The 14,237-nt window shown below is 42.4% G+C and overlaps 1 protein-coding gene across 1 annotated transcript in view; it reads left to right on the top strand.

The window, feature by feature from the left end:
* The first annotated feature begins 645 nt into the window (after positions 1-645).
* Positions 646-14,237, top strand: part of KCNK3 (potassium two pore domain channel subfamily K member 3) — a 103,989-nt gene continuing 90,397 nt past the window's right edge. The window contains exon 1 of the mRNA XM_087959941.1: positions 646-1,618. Within this exon, the coding sequence (XP_087816067.1) occupies positions 1,336-1,618 (283 nt within the window). The 5' untranslated portion in view covers positions 646-1,335. The remainder of the gene's footprint in view (positions 1,619-14,237) is intronic.

Below are 14,237 nucleotides of genomic sequence, written 5' to 3'. Positions count from 1 at the left end.
GCCCTTCTTTTTCCTGCAAGTATTATCTTTATTTCACACAACCAGACTATCTTCATTTAGAACTATCTCTTTTCTTTAGTTTCACAGACACAGGACATATTTTTTCATTTTATTTCATTCATTAATAGATTATGTTTGAATTTTCATTTATTTATTGGATTTTGTAGACAGTTATTCCAAAATAACTTTGGGTGCTTAAAGCCTTTTTATGTCTCAAGCTTCAATCTTCCTTATAATATATAGATGTTACCAGGTGGGCCCACCAAGATTGGCTTTCATCAATCAAGATCAATTTTATAATTTTTGGTAAGGCAGAGTTATAGACCAGGTTAGGCACTTCAGGCACACCTATGCCATATGCAGTACTACCGATCAAATTGACATTATTGCCAGTGTGCCATAACTTCATCCAATGTCTAATTTTAGTTGAAGCACACTCATGCTGTTTTATGCAGGCTAGGATGTCTAGTTTAGTGCCAACACATTGCCCCTTACTAGGAGGCATATGCAATATACTAATGTCAACTCAAGATACTTTCGCAGTCCAGAGGGAAACAAGGAAAATGATCTTTTGTAGGGTTTTCGGGGACACAGCTTCAATCATAGAGCAATAAGTGAGAATAAGAATATTTTCAGGAAGCAGGACTTATTAGAGGTTGATTAGGGAGGGCAGTCACACTATAGGCACAGGTGAGATCCAGTAAGACAAGCAAGTTGTAGTAGCAGCAGTCTTGGGCAGACAGAGATAGACAGGTAGCAGCAAAAAAGAAAGAAAAAGGCAACAATGCTAAAAGAGGAGACAGAGTGAAGGGCTAAAAGGACTTAGGGGGCCTCCTTGCCAGGACCTGCTTAGTTATGGAAAGGTCTGGGATAGCTGAGAAGGGAGAAAGAAATCTCAGACAAGAGCCTAGTGGGATGCTGGAAGTTCAAAGGTGAATCTGTAGGAGCTCGCCATCCAGCCTCAGGTCGCCTCCCCGGCCAGCCCAGTCGTCCTTATAAGGGAAACGGCAGCGGCGGCAGCGACGACGGAGGTGCAGGGTTGCGATGGAGGTGGTGCTGAAAGGACAGCTCCCGTCCCTCCCCTTCTCCCTCCCCCTTTGGAGCTGAGCGGCGGGTGCTGCCTGCAGAACGCACCGCCTTGCCCAGCACAGCCGCCGCGGGAGCCTCAGCAGCGGCAGCAGGAGCTGGAGCAGCAGCCATGAGCCAGGCAACCGCCGCCTCTCTTTCAGCAACAGAAGTAGCCGCCGCGTCCGCTCCCGCCTCCCGCGGGGCTCCCCAGCAGCCGTCCGCCGCCGCCGCCGCCGCCTCCCGCGTCTCTCCCAGCTCGGCGGGACCATGAAGCGGCAAAACGTCCGGACTCTGGCCCTGATCATCTGCACCTTCACCTACCTGCTGGTGGGCGCCGCCGTCTTCGACGCCCTGGAGTCCGAGGCGGAGACGGCCGACCGGACTAAGCTGGAGCAGAAGCAGCTGGAGCTGAAGAGCAAGTACAACCTCTCCGAGGCCAACTACTACGAGCTGGAAGGGGTGGTGCTGAAGCTGAAGCCCCACAAGGCCGGCGTCCAGTGGAAGTTCGCCGGCTCCTTTTACTTCGCCATTACCGTCATCACCACCATAGGTAAGGCGGTGGACAGCTGGGCTCCGGCAGCGCCTTTCGCTGCGGCCTCTGGGCGCTTCCCCCCTCCTCCATAGCCCAACCCGCACCCGCATCTTCCGCTTTCCCATTTGCAGTTTGTCTCCTGCTTTTTTGTGTGCCGGATCTTTTGGCTGTTCCTGTTCTCACGAGCAGGCTGGAGCGGATCAGCCGAGGAGAAGAGTTCGGTAACTTTATTCTGGGGGAAAAGATGGTCCAAGAATAGAGAGTGGGAACCCCCCACCCCCCGCCCGGTTCTCAGATCGGTCACTACTTTTGTGGGGCGGCAGAGGGGATTATATCTTGCTTCCTTTTAGGCTTCCCAAAGCTGGCTTACTACTGTCCCATCAACCCAGCACGGCCAGCCGCTCTTTTACTCCCTGGGTGTGATGGACGTTTTGGTCCTAGAGTACGCCGCCTGTGAATAGTTTTTACTAGGTAGCTCTTAAGCGCCTGACTATATACTGCACTTCCTTTCCCGCTCTACCCCGCATTCTCGCCTCTGGTTTTCTTCCGTGGCTTTTGCGCTTTTCCCTCGGGGAGGAGCACTCGGGAAGGCGTCCCGTTCCACGGCGGTGCCTGGGCATCTGAGATTCTCGCCTCATGCTCTTCAAGTCAAGCCGTTACCCGCGAATGGCCTTGGGTCTCCCCTCCCTCCCTCTCTCTCTTCTCGAGGCTCCCCAGCCTGGCTGTGGAAGAGTGTGCGCCTGTGTGAAGCCTGCAGTGCATGCTAAAGCAGGGGGAACAATGGGAGACAAAAGATTTTCCACTGAAAGCAAAGCCTTCCTCTCTTCTTTCTCCCACCCCGAATTTGTTTAGCCCGAGAGCGTGTGCGCCATATCTGAAGGCTTGTTGTGGGCTTCCGATCGCACTCACTCCGTATAATCCATTGTAGCAGCTGCCAGTTGTGGGGCGTGGGGAGAGTACCTGTGTGTGTGTGAATTATCTAAAGGGTTCCAAGTAAGGAGCAAAGCTCAGGTCCCCCCTGCAAAAAAAAACAAAAAACCTTCTTGGGCTGGGTAATTTTTTGGGCTAAAAAGATGAGAAAAATCACTGCATTTCAACCCCATCCCTAAACTAGGCCCAGTGAAACTCTTCTGATTAAATTTGTGCAGAAGTGAGCTGTTAAAATATCTATTCTGGAGCACGTGCTTGAGAAATTAGAACATTCTTTGCCTGTTGGAATAAACAGACTTATTTGAAGAGAACTCCACTGTATTTAATAGATTTCTTTCCTAAGTGAGTTTGTCCAGGACTACAGCCCTAAAGAGTTGTAGAACAGTTTTATTCTTTCCCTGCCCAACAAGTTTCCCCCTTCCCTGCCTCTTGCTTACCAACCAACCCGCTACCCCTCTCCCTCCCTTTCCTATAGGTCCCTTAGAATTATTTTGATGTCCACATATTCTCCCCCCCCCTTTTTTTTTTTAAAGGAAAAAGAGATTTGTTTCCTGGTTCTCTGTTGTCCTGAAAGCATATGGGTGGTTTCTGGAGGGAACTCATCTTGATTTTTGAACAATGTCTGAATTGTTCAAAATGAGCAATATGAATATAGCAAGAGCATCTTCTGACTCTGCTTGCAATGCATACATTCCCAATCTTTTGCGTATCATCCTGATGGGAGTGGAGGGGTTTTCCCTGGATGAAAAGAGAATCGGGAATCCTGTTTCCACTCTGCAGCGCCGCAAGCTCAAAACTTCTCAGGTTTTGGAAAAATATCTTATGTTAAGACCCGCAGTCTTCCAACCCTTTATAGGAGACCAAGTTTCAGTGTGTGGAATGGCATATATTGCTGAGTAAGCACACTCATGATTTCACCCATAGACCTCACCCACCTTATCAGACAGGGAATTATTTTTGGTGCAGTAAAGGGGCTGGTTATAGCAAAGTTGTTTCTACTTCATAGGTGAGAATTGAGAAGGGGAAGGAGCTTGTCCAGTGCCCATTGGTGAGGAACTTAGAGAACTCAGTCACATCAATGTAGAATTATGCCATGTTTGGATACTGCCAAAGTTTTTCTTTATTTGCTGATAATTTATCTCATGTAAGAATCCATGCAGTCTCAGCTTAGATTGCCTCACAGTTCATTCGTAAAACAGGCTTTTTGTGGGGAATGGATAAGGGGTAGCACTGATGGTAAAAGATGAATTTTCAAACTGCATCACAAGATTTCACTTGTCCATGCTATTTGCAAGTCAGTTCAATTTCACAGTCAATGTTATTGTTGCATCTAAACAATTGTATCCATATTTACTTTAAAGTGAGTTCTCTTGAACTCAGTAGAATCTACTATTAAGTAAAGTTATAGCTGTGTCCTCTGTGGAGTGAACGCTATGTTCTTTTTATTTTTGTTCCAACATTTCTGTTCTTTAACAGGACAAAAGCCGTTCCTTTGACACTTGTAAAACTATTAAGCCTGCTTCAGATAGACCATTTTTAAGGACAAAAAAATGCAACTGGGTACAGTGTGACATGTAGAGGAAGAGATCAGTTTAAGCTCCTAATTCTTGCTTGCAATCAGATTAATTCCTGATTTATGTTGCTGCTACATAACAGAGTGGAATTCTGGCCAAAGCCTCACAGAGACCAGGCAGCCTTGAAACAGCATTCAATGAGTCCAAATTATTTTTTGAATCCCTGGCTCTTGAAGCATTTCTCTACACCCTGTCCTTCTAAGACAGCTCTTCCTGCTCTCAATCATTGTGCCTTATTTTTAGAACATTCTCTTTGCTTTGGATCATTTCATTTAAAAATGCACATTTTTATATACTGTCCTTGTCTTCATGTTCACAAAACTCTTTAAGAGGGACCATCTCTTGTTCTCCCTAAAAAAGTTCACCCAAAAGAATGAGACAGCACTACAGAAACAGCCACAAAATAATTAAAGCCCGCTAACTGATACATGTAATCACTGTCACCAATAACCAAAAGCTGAAATACTATTTGAGCAACCTTCTAAAAAAATTAAAAGAATGGTTTTGCATCTTCTCTGAAAAAGTAGAGCAGCTGCAGATCATACAGAGGAGCATCATCTGCCACCCTAAGGCAATCAGAAGAAGGTCTTGTGGTTTGGTCCACAGACCCTGACATGGTATAGGCATCCCAAGTAGCTCCCACTTTCAGGAAGAAAAATGTCAGTTGGATTAATGTAGGGCAAAGATATCTCTAAAGTTAGGAGATGCCAGACTAGGAAGGGTTGGAGGGTCATAACAAAGGTTCTGAAACTGTCCTCCAAAATGAATTGATAGCTAGTGGAATGTCTCCAAATTTAGCCAAATGAATCCCTGGAATCTGGAGTTTAGCAACAGATTATAGAATAGAATAACAGAGTTGGAAGAGACCTTGGAGGTTTTCTAGTCCAACCCCCTGCCTAGGCAGGAAACCCTATACCACTTCAGACAAATGGTTGTCCAATCTCTTCTTAAAAACTTCCAGTGTTGGAGCATTCACAACCTCTGGAGGCAAGTTGTTCCACTGATTAATTGTTCTAACTGTCAGGAAATTTCTCCTTAGTTCTAAGTTGCTTCTCTCCTTGATTGGTTTCCATCCAATGCTTCTTGTCCTGCCCTCAGGTGCTTTGGAGAATAGCCTGACTCCCTCTTCTTTGTGGCAGCCCCTGAGATATTGGAACACTGCTATCATTCCTTCTTTTCATTAAATTAGACATGCTATAACTTTCTGTGGGACAAGGGGAGTGACATCACATGTGTCATGATATCACTGTTCACTTGCCACCATAGGGGCTTAGATGCTTATGCCTCTGCTGAGTGAAGTGTCCAAGTCACTTTTAAGGACTATTTAGCAAAGCAGTCTTTCTTCAAAGATGCAAAAGTATGACTCAGTTGATGCCTAATGGAGTTCAGGTTCTCATTGCCCTTTCAATGTATGTTCTTAGGCCTTGATGGAATTTCTCATGCTTCGAAGTTGCTAATGTATTGCTAAAAGCAATTCCCCTTCGTAGACATGTGCTTGAATTTGATAAAACTGAATTTGTCAACAAACCATGGCCGGGTTCATGTGTAACACAAGCAAGGTATGATTTACTAATTACAGTAATTAAGTTTAGTACTGTTGACCTTGAAAGAAACAAAGCACCTTTTGGTTTAGTAATAAATGTGTATCCGTTGGAAGACTTTGTGAAGCTTATGTCTGAGATAACATAGGCTGACGATTTCACATGCATCATGACAATAACCCTTATGTAAATTACATAATTTGCATGAATGACATCATCATGATGCACACAATATATTTGCTTTTTTCTCTCTTCCCCCATTCCCATATATCTCCGTGTTTTTGTTATTGCCACTTCTCATGGAAAGTAAGGGAAAAAAAATATGAGCAGGAAAGTCATAATGGTTGAAATAACACAACATACTTCACCTGAAACTTGAGCTATCAAAAGTAATATATAAGATGCTATATTCAAAGAAACTATATTAGAACTTAAAATAGTGGCTTAGGTCATATGTTATGCTCACCCACTAGCAACCCTCTATGCCATTTTAATCAGTTTATTGTTTTGCAAACTTCCAGGACAGATTTCAAAGCCAATATTAACTGAGCAGCTGTCAGTGAAAGAAGATTATTCTAGGAACTTTTGCAAAGTCAGTGAAAATACTGAGGAACACCACTGGAGTTATGTGAAATTATTTTGGGGGCAATGACTGACATGGGGGGCAATTTTTATATAAAGTAATTTTAGCTACTTTAAAGTATACATCGGCTATCAAGAAAGGTAGCAAAAAAATCCACTCCAGTTTTAAAAGCTTCATTAAAGATAAAGACTGATTAAAATAAAAAAATAAATAAAAAGCAGCCCCCCAAAAGTTTAGCTGGCTGGCTAAACAAACAAAAGCCAAAAAATAAAAACACCACCCTCCAATAACGGGAATCACTTGGCATCTGAAAGTAGGAAGGATGCTAAACTAATAAACTGAATCAGAGAATTTCACAATCTCAGGGGCTTTGCTGGAAGAGTTCTTCTGTTGCCCTTGCCTACCCAATAGAAATGGGATGCAGAAGGACTGACTTTCTGCAAGTGGATCAGTAAGAAAAAGAAGTAGGCCTTACAAAACTTTTTACAGATGCTGGGGTGGAGAATACAGCATGCAGAAGCTCCGATTAGTTAGTCAGTTACCACTGTATTTCTTTCCACAAGTAGGAAAACATTGTGGAGAGGCTACGAGTGAGATTGCCAAAGACAGGGTGGTTCAACGTTTTGTGGGAATCTAACTACACTCTCAGTATATTGCATGTGAACCAGGCTCTTAAACCATACTATGGTTTCTTCAGCATAGCACATGACCCTTGCTTACTCAGCTTTAAGATTTAGCATGCTATGTGAATCTAGTGATGCCTCCATTTTTGCAAATCCTCCCCACTTAACCCCAATGAAGGGTGTGTCTATATGCAGATAATTCAGGTTCTCGGCCTGAGACAGAAATTAGTCTTGGTTTGAGTCAGCTTACAACGACATTCGACATTCGTACAATAGCAATAGCACTCAGATTTATATACCATATTGTAGTGCTTTACAGCCCTCTCTAAGCAGCTTTATAGAGTCAGCCTATTGCCCCCAACAATCTGGGTCCTCATTTTACCCACCTCGGAAGGATGGAAGGCTGAGTCAACCCTGAGCCTGGTGGGATTTGTACTGCCAAATTGCAGGCAGCCGATAGTTAGCAGAGGTGGCCTGCAGTACAGCACTCTTAATCCCTGTGCCACCTAGGCTCTTTACAATCTAAAGAGAAGGCCTCCATTGGGAATGGGCAGTCCTGGCTCAATGGCACAGCTTCTACTTTAAAGTGCCAGTTTCATTCCTCTCCTAACCTGTCCTTTTTGAGATATGCTGGGATCACAGCTGTCAACTGGAGTGATAGGAACCATCCAGCATATCTGGAGGACCCTAAACCAGGGGTGGCAGTGGGCAGGGAGAGGGGCAGATATTGTTTCTAAAAAAAAGTTTGTGACTCTTCAGTAACGTTCATTAATTGTTGTGAATGGTGATGTTGATACATTAATGATTAATTGTATGGTGTTGCCCCAATTACTTCTAGATATTTTTTACAGGAATCAAGATCTAAATTTAATGATAGCAATCTCAGCAACAATATTATAGCTTCTACTGCTACTACAAACTTTCATCACTTCTAGAGGATCTGCCTTTGATGGCAGAGCTAAGAATAATTCTGGAAAAATTCTCAAGTTGCTGTGACTGTGTTGAGCTTGGCTCCTGATGGAATATGCTTCTGTTTAAAGTGTGGTTTTTATAAGAAAGTGAACTCCACTGAGAAATGCTTTTAGATAAACATGCTCAGGTTGAAGCTAGCTATACATTATGCATAAATTCACTTTTTGAAAAGAAAGGGAATGTAAAAGAATTTGAGAAGCAACGTGGTGTGAGTGCAAATGAGTAAGACTGATCGATCTTCATCTTGTACAGAGAGAATTAAGGGTAATGCAGGAAGGAAGGAAGGAAGGAAGGAAGGAAGGAAGGAAGGAAGGAAGGAAGGAAGGAAGGAAGGAAGGAAGGAAGGAAGGAAGGGGTTTCCCACAGATTCTCTACTCTTGTTTTTTAACTTTTTAAAAGTATGGGCATCCTTCCATGAATTTGTGCATCCTTCCATGAATTTCTTTCTTTTCACCCACTGTAAATTCCCAAACTTGGCAACTTTAAGATGCGTGGACTTCAATTTCCAGAATTCCCCAGCTAGTCAGGCTAGAGTATTAGCGCCTAAAAAACGGAGACCATATAGAATCCTGGCAAGATCAACATTTACTCAGGATTTCTATTCAGACCAACCAGAAAAGGGTGTTATGCATATTTCATATTTCTCAAAGTCACTGTGTGTGAGTTGGATGGCCATGTAAATCTATTTGATAAATAAATATATCTGAATAATAACAAATTCTAGGGGGTGCATATGTAATTCTCTCTGTAAGAAGATTGGTGGCATTCTGTAATCTTTTTGGCATATATGCAGGTGGAGCTAAAGTAGAGGCACAGTTTCAACAAAAAGTCTCATTTGGGCATATATTTATTCAACTGATTTCTATGCTGCTTCCTATGTCAAAAGACATTTCATGTTTCAAGTTATTGATAGCTCTGGTTGTTAAGAGTCATTTTAGATTAGATTAGAATACTTTATTGGCCAAGTATGATTGGACACACAAGGAATTCGTTTTGGTACAAATGCTTTCAGTGTACATAAAAGAAAAGATACATTCGTCAAGAGTTGAGAATCATAAGGTACGACACTTAATGATAGTCATAGGGTACAATAAGCAATCAAATCATACTAGGAAACAGTCAGTATAGATCGTAAGGATACAAGCGACAAAGTTACAGTCATACAGTCACAAGTGGGAAAGGATGGCAAGATTAACAGCAATAGTAGTGCAGACTTTGTAATAGTTGGACAGTGTTGAGGGAATTATTTGTTTAGCAGAGTGATGGCATTCGGGGAAAAACTGTCCTTGTGTCTAGTTGTTCTGATGTGCAGGGCTCTGTAGAGTCGTTTTGAGGGAAGAAGTTGAAACAGTTTATGTCCAGGATGTGAGGGGTCTGTAAATATTTTCACAGCCCTCTTTTTGACTCATGCAGTATACCGGTCCTCGATTGAAGGCAGGTTGGTAGTAATTGTTTTTTCTGCAGTCCTAATTACTTTGCTTAATAAAGTGGAGGCTTGCCTGGGCCATCCAAGAAGTCTGCTTATATTCTAGCTATGCAGGCATAGGAGAGTCACTGTAGCAAGGAGAACTGGAGTAGAAGGAAGTGTAACCTCAACACTTAATCACTAAATCTTTTAGTAGCTAACTGTTTTGTTCCAGACAACCGGGCCTCCTTTTGCAGAAACTTGTCTTTTCTTTCTTCTTTACTGGGTTCCAGCCCAGGCTTCAAAAAGCTTGTTGGTCATTTACCCAAATCTAAATTCTAAAAAATATAGACTTATCCTCGTTTGAAATAAAAGGTGGGAGGAAAAAAATAACAATAGAAGAGAATATCTGTAGCCCAGAGAAACAGGAAGCTTCTCTTTTCAAGAGAGAGAACCTGAAACTGATTTCCGATAGAGTATGTCAAAGCAGTCTATTAATTTTGAGTGGCATATTTATATTGGGCAAAGCAGTCTTTCTCACATTAAGGGACCTCGCCTTGACCTTTGAGAGATAGGCTGGCACAAAGATAAGGTTTTTTTAAAAAAAGAAAATACCTTACACATGTAATTAAAGTTTAAATAAATACAGCTCGTGCAATTAAGAGTCCATGCATTTAATAATTTATCCCCTTAGTGACATTAAAAAGTACAGTTCCTCAGTACCATCAATAGTTTGCACTCTGATTCAGCATAACCTCTTCATTTGGGTCTCAAGGAACTTTCCCTCTGCCTGGCCTGATTTATTATCGATGTCATTTGTAGCCTATGTTTCCACGTGAAATGATGATCAAGGGGGGGCAGTAATACATTGTGATACAATAACATTTAGGAAAATATCATTTGCATTCAAGAGGAGTGCCCACCAACAGGCAAACACTCGCCTTTTATCCACACAGACTTTGCTTAAACAGACACAATCAGTCTGGATTAAAAATGAGTTTGCCTGCTTGGGAGAGTGGCAGAAATGAAGTTAGCCTGATCTCCTTTTTCAGAGAGCTCCAGAAATACAGGTTATAGTCCTCAACTTACAACGCTTCATTTGGTGACTGCTTAAAGTTACAACGGCCCTGAAAAAAGTGACTTATGACTGTTTTTCATACTTACCACTGTTGCAGTATCCCCTTGGTCGCGTGATCAAAATTTAGATCCTTGGCAACTGGCTCATATTTATGATGGTTGCAGGGTCTCAAAGTCACATGATCAGCTTTTGCAACCTTCTGACAAAATCAATGGGGAAGCCAGGTTCACTTATTAACTGGGTAGCTAACTGAACAACTGTAATAATTCACTTAACAATTGTGGCTAGAAAGCAGAGGTGGTATTCAGCAGGTTCTGACCAGTTCTGGAGAACTGGTAGCAGAAATTTTGAGTAGTTCAGAGAACCCACAAATACCACCTCTGACTGGCCCTGCCCTCATCTATTCTCTGCCTCCCGAGTCCCAGCTGATCGGTTGGGTCTTCTTTTGTTGCCCTGCACAGGAGAACGGAGCTGGAAACCAAGTTAGTGGGGTGGGGAGGGAACGGGGATTTTGCAGCAACCTTCCCCCAGGAGTGGAGATTTTGCAGTATCCTTCCCCTGCCATTCTCACCAAGCCAAACCCACAGAAATGGCAGTAAATTTTTTTGAATCCCACCACTGAAGTGGTGGCACAAATGTAGCCCCTGCCTGCAACTCCATAAGACAGAGGTCTCCAAACTTGGCAACTTTAAGACTTGTGGACTTCAACTCCCAGAATTCTCCAGCCAGCTGGCTGGATAATTCTGGGAGTTAAAGTCCACAAGTCTTAAAATTGCCAAGTTTGGAGACCTCTGCAGTAAGACATCTGCCTTTTCCTGGAATTTCCTGGGATTACAGTCCTGGTCTCTTAAAGGACCAGAGGACTGATTTAGTGTAGGCGTTATGAGAGGTTCCAGGGAGGCTGGGAAAGGACTGGAAGGGAGACTGGATATCAACAATCAAGACCTGGAATCCATTGGCAGATTATTATCTAAATAGGTCAGCCTGGATGTTGAAAAACCTTGGGAAAAAGAGTTTCAAACCATTCAAAGTGAGTCTGCTTTAATCACCTCCTATAAATGAGAGTTGGAATTTTCTCTTGCCATTGCCAAGATTCTGTATTTAGTTTCAGACAAGAATGAAAGATATACCTTACTGGAATCTGTGCAAGTCTTGCTTATCTTGCCTAACTGATCAGGGTTAAATTAACTCAAAGAAAGATTGAGCCAATTTTAGGACTAAAGTTACAGCAAATTGAGTCGATCACTTGACTTCTTGATAGCATTCCACAACTTAACTCCTCTTCCTCACCAAGTCAGTGAAGTGTATTGTGAGATACACTTTATTGTGCAATACATTATTTTATCCTGATATTAGATCTGAATCTGCCAATGTCATACAATGACATGGAAATGTCATTCCATCTGCCAGACCATGGACCAAACATTTATTGTCCGAGTAAGACCCTGGAACTTATTTCACACAAATTGAGGATTCTTTTCTTTTTATGAGCCAAACCTTAGCTCATTTTGCCAAATGATGCTTCGCCACAAAGTGATCATTATGACATCTTGCATTTGTACATGTCTTACCTTATTTACCATGAAAGGTTAGGGGTTTTTCCACTTTTGTCTATTAATGAAAATATTGCTCCATCAGACAAAACACAGACTGCTGATTTCTACCCTGTTTCTCCAACAATACAGCCTCCCCCAATAGGAAGTCCCAGCATGTTTTATAGGCATGAAATGAAATTAAGCCCCTACCCCCAAATTAAGGCCTATATTAAAACATGCAAAATGGGGGGGAATGGTGTGGGGGGGCTTGCCATTAGGAAGTACTTTTGTTGCACACCCGGATATGGTGCTGCCTGCGTTGACCCCGATACGAAGTGCCCCACCAAGCCGAGGTCAACATCCAAGCCGTCGCCACCTGCCTATCCAAAGATGCAAGGGGGGGGGGGAATTAAGTCACCCCTGAAAAGACAGCCTAGCCATTTTTTCGGGGCTCAAAAAAAATAAAAATAAGACCCAGCCTTATTATATGAGAAACACGGTAGATAGGGAGGAGATCCAAGGAAAGAGAAAGAGCACTCAGCAGAACTTTTTATAAGTCCAAATCCCAGCCATGTGAATAATCATTATTAAAGCACAAGCTTTAATAGATTCAAAATACATGCTTTACAATACATCTATGATGTGGCAGCTTCTTGAGATTCTGAAGAAGATATATGATGGTATATCTTCCTTTCCTTTCCTTTCCTTTCCTCTTTCCTCCCTCCCTCCCTCCCCTCCTCTCCCTCTCTCTCTCTCTCTCTTTCTTTCTTTCTTTCTTTCTTTCTTTCTTTCTTTCTTTCTTTCTTTCTTTCTTTCTTTCTTTCTTTCTTTCTTTCTTTCTTTCTTTCCTTTATTTGCCACCCATTTTATATTCAACAACTCTGGGCAGCTTACAACATAAAATTCATCAGAGATTTGACTCCATTTAAAGCAGCTCTATGTATTAGATGCATACCTGATATATCAAGCATGTTGTGTGAAGTCTTAGGAAAGGACTCTCAAAGCAAGGTTTCTGAACTCTATTATCACTTGAGACCAGCTTTTTTTCCCTATTACAATTACCACCATTGAGAAATGGCTGATCAGGCTCTATGAGGCACTCTTCTAATGCCCTATATATACCACCATTCTACCTAACCCACCATTGTTTTCATTCTGCTTCCTGAGGCAAGGATATCATCTTTCTTCATCGGCAGGCCGGTCTTGCCTGAGATGAGAATCTTGTTCTGTGATGGTGCTTCCATTCTAAACAAGCCTCAGTGGAAGTACTTCATTGTCCATACAGGTTAGTGTGAAAGGAAGCAGACCTCAACGCTCTTGGATTCTCAGCTATGGAGTGATTTAAAGATCAAAACAGTAGCTAGAGCTGGGTTTTGAAACAAAACAAAGATCAGCCTAAATCCCACCCCTCACATTTGGAAACAAGATTCACACATAATATAATTCACAGACTGAAATTTTATCAAAACATATATCTGCACATGAAAGGTCTTTGTTGCCATACCCATCTGGTAAAAAAATCTGTTATACTACAGTGGCCATTTGTAGCTTATATCACAAAACTGGACATTTTCATCCAGGGGTGGGATTCTACCAGTTCGCACCTATTTGCTAGAACTGGTTATTAACATTCTAAGCAGTTCAGAGAACTAGTTGTTAGAAGAAATTACTGGCCTAATCCTGTAAGGAAGGCAGGAAGGAAACATTCTGGTGTTGCTTATAGAATCTGCCTCTCCGTTAACCCTTATTGCATTCTTGGCAGGACTAGACTTCCTGTCTTTGGAACTTCTCTGGAGTTTTTTTCCCCCCTCCTTTGCTGGTACTTTGCTTGTGTGGAGTGACCATTGAAAAAAGTGACTTATGACCATTTTTCACACTTACAACTGTTGCAGCATCCCCACAGTCATGAGAGGCCAGGCGAGGAGATGCATGCCTCGATGTGAGTGATATTGAGTTGGCCACACCCAGCCAATAACATGACCACCAAGCCACGTCCACCCAGTCACATGACCGCCAAGCCACACCCACCAACTAAGCCATGCCCACAGAGCTGGTTGTTAAAAAATTTGAATCCCACCCCTGTTTTCCTCCTAGTCTTTCAAAGAGAATGTAATTCCACACTATATGTAATTCCTCTTCCCAATGCACACATATATTATGGCCTCTTTTATCAGAATTTAGATTCTGTTTATTGACCTGCTCCAGTCCATAACCAAGTTCAGATACTGATTCAGATGGCAAGGAGAACTATGGAGCGTTGACACTGTATTTTTGGCAGTTAGCACATCATAAACATGTTTTAAAAATATCATGAAGCATCGTAACCCGTGCCATAATTTTCAGTAGAGGTTTCAAAGCAGATCTTATAAAGAAGAGCAGAAAATTCACACCACAAT

Source organism: Notechis scutatus, chromosome 1, assembly GCF_049901735.1.
Source record: "Notechis scutatus isolate UNSWTSFEM ecotype Mainland chromosome 1, rNotScu1.2, whole genome shotgun sequence".
Taxonomy (NCBI): Eukaryota; Metazoa; Chordata; class Lepidosauria; order Squamata; family Elapidae; genus Notechis; species Notechis scutatus.
The sequence above is the reverse complement of the archived record's forward strand: the minus strand, read 5'-3'. Positions and strand labels throughout refer to the sequence as shown.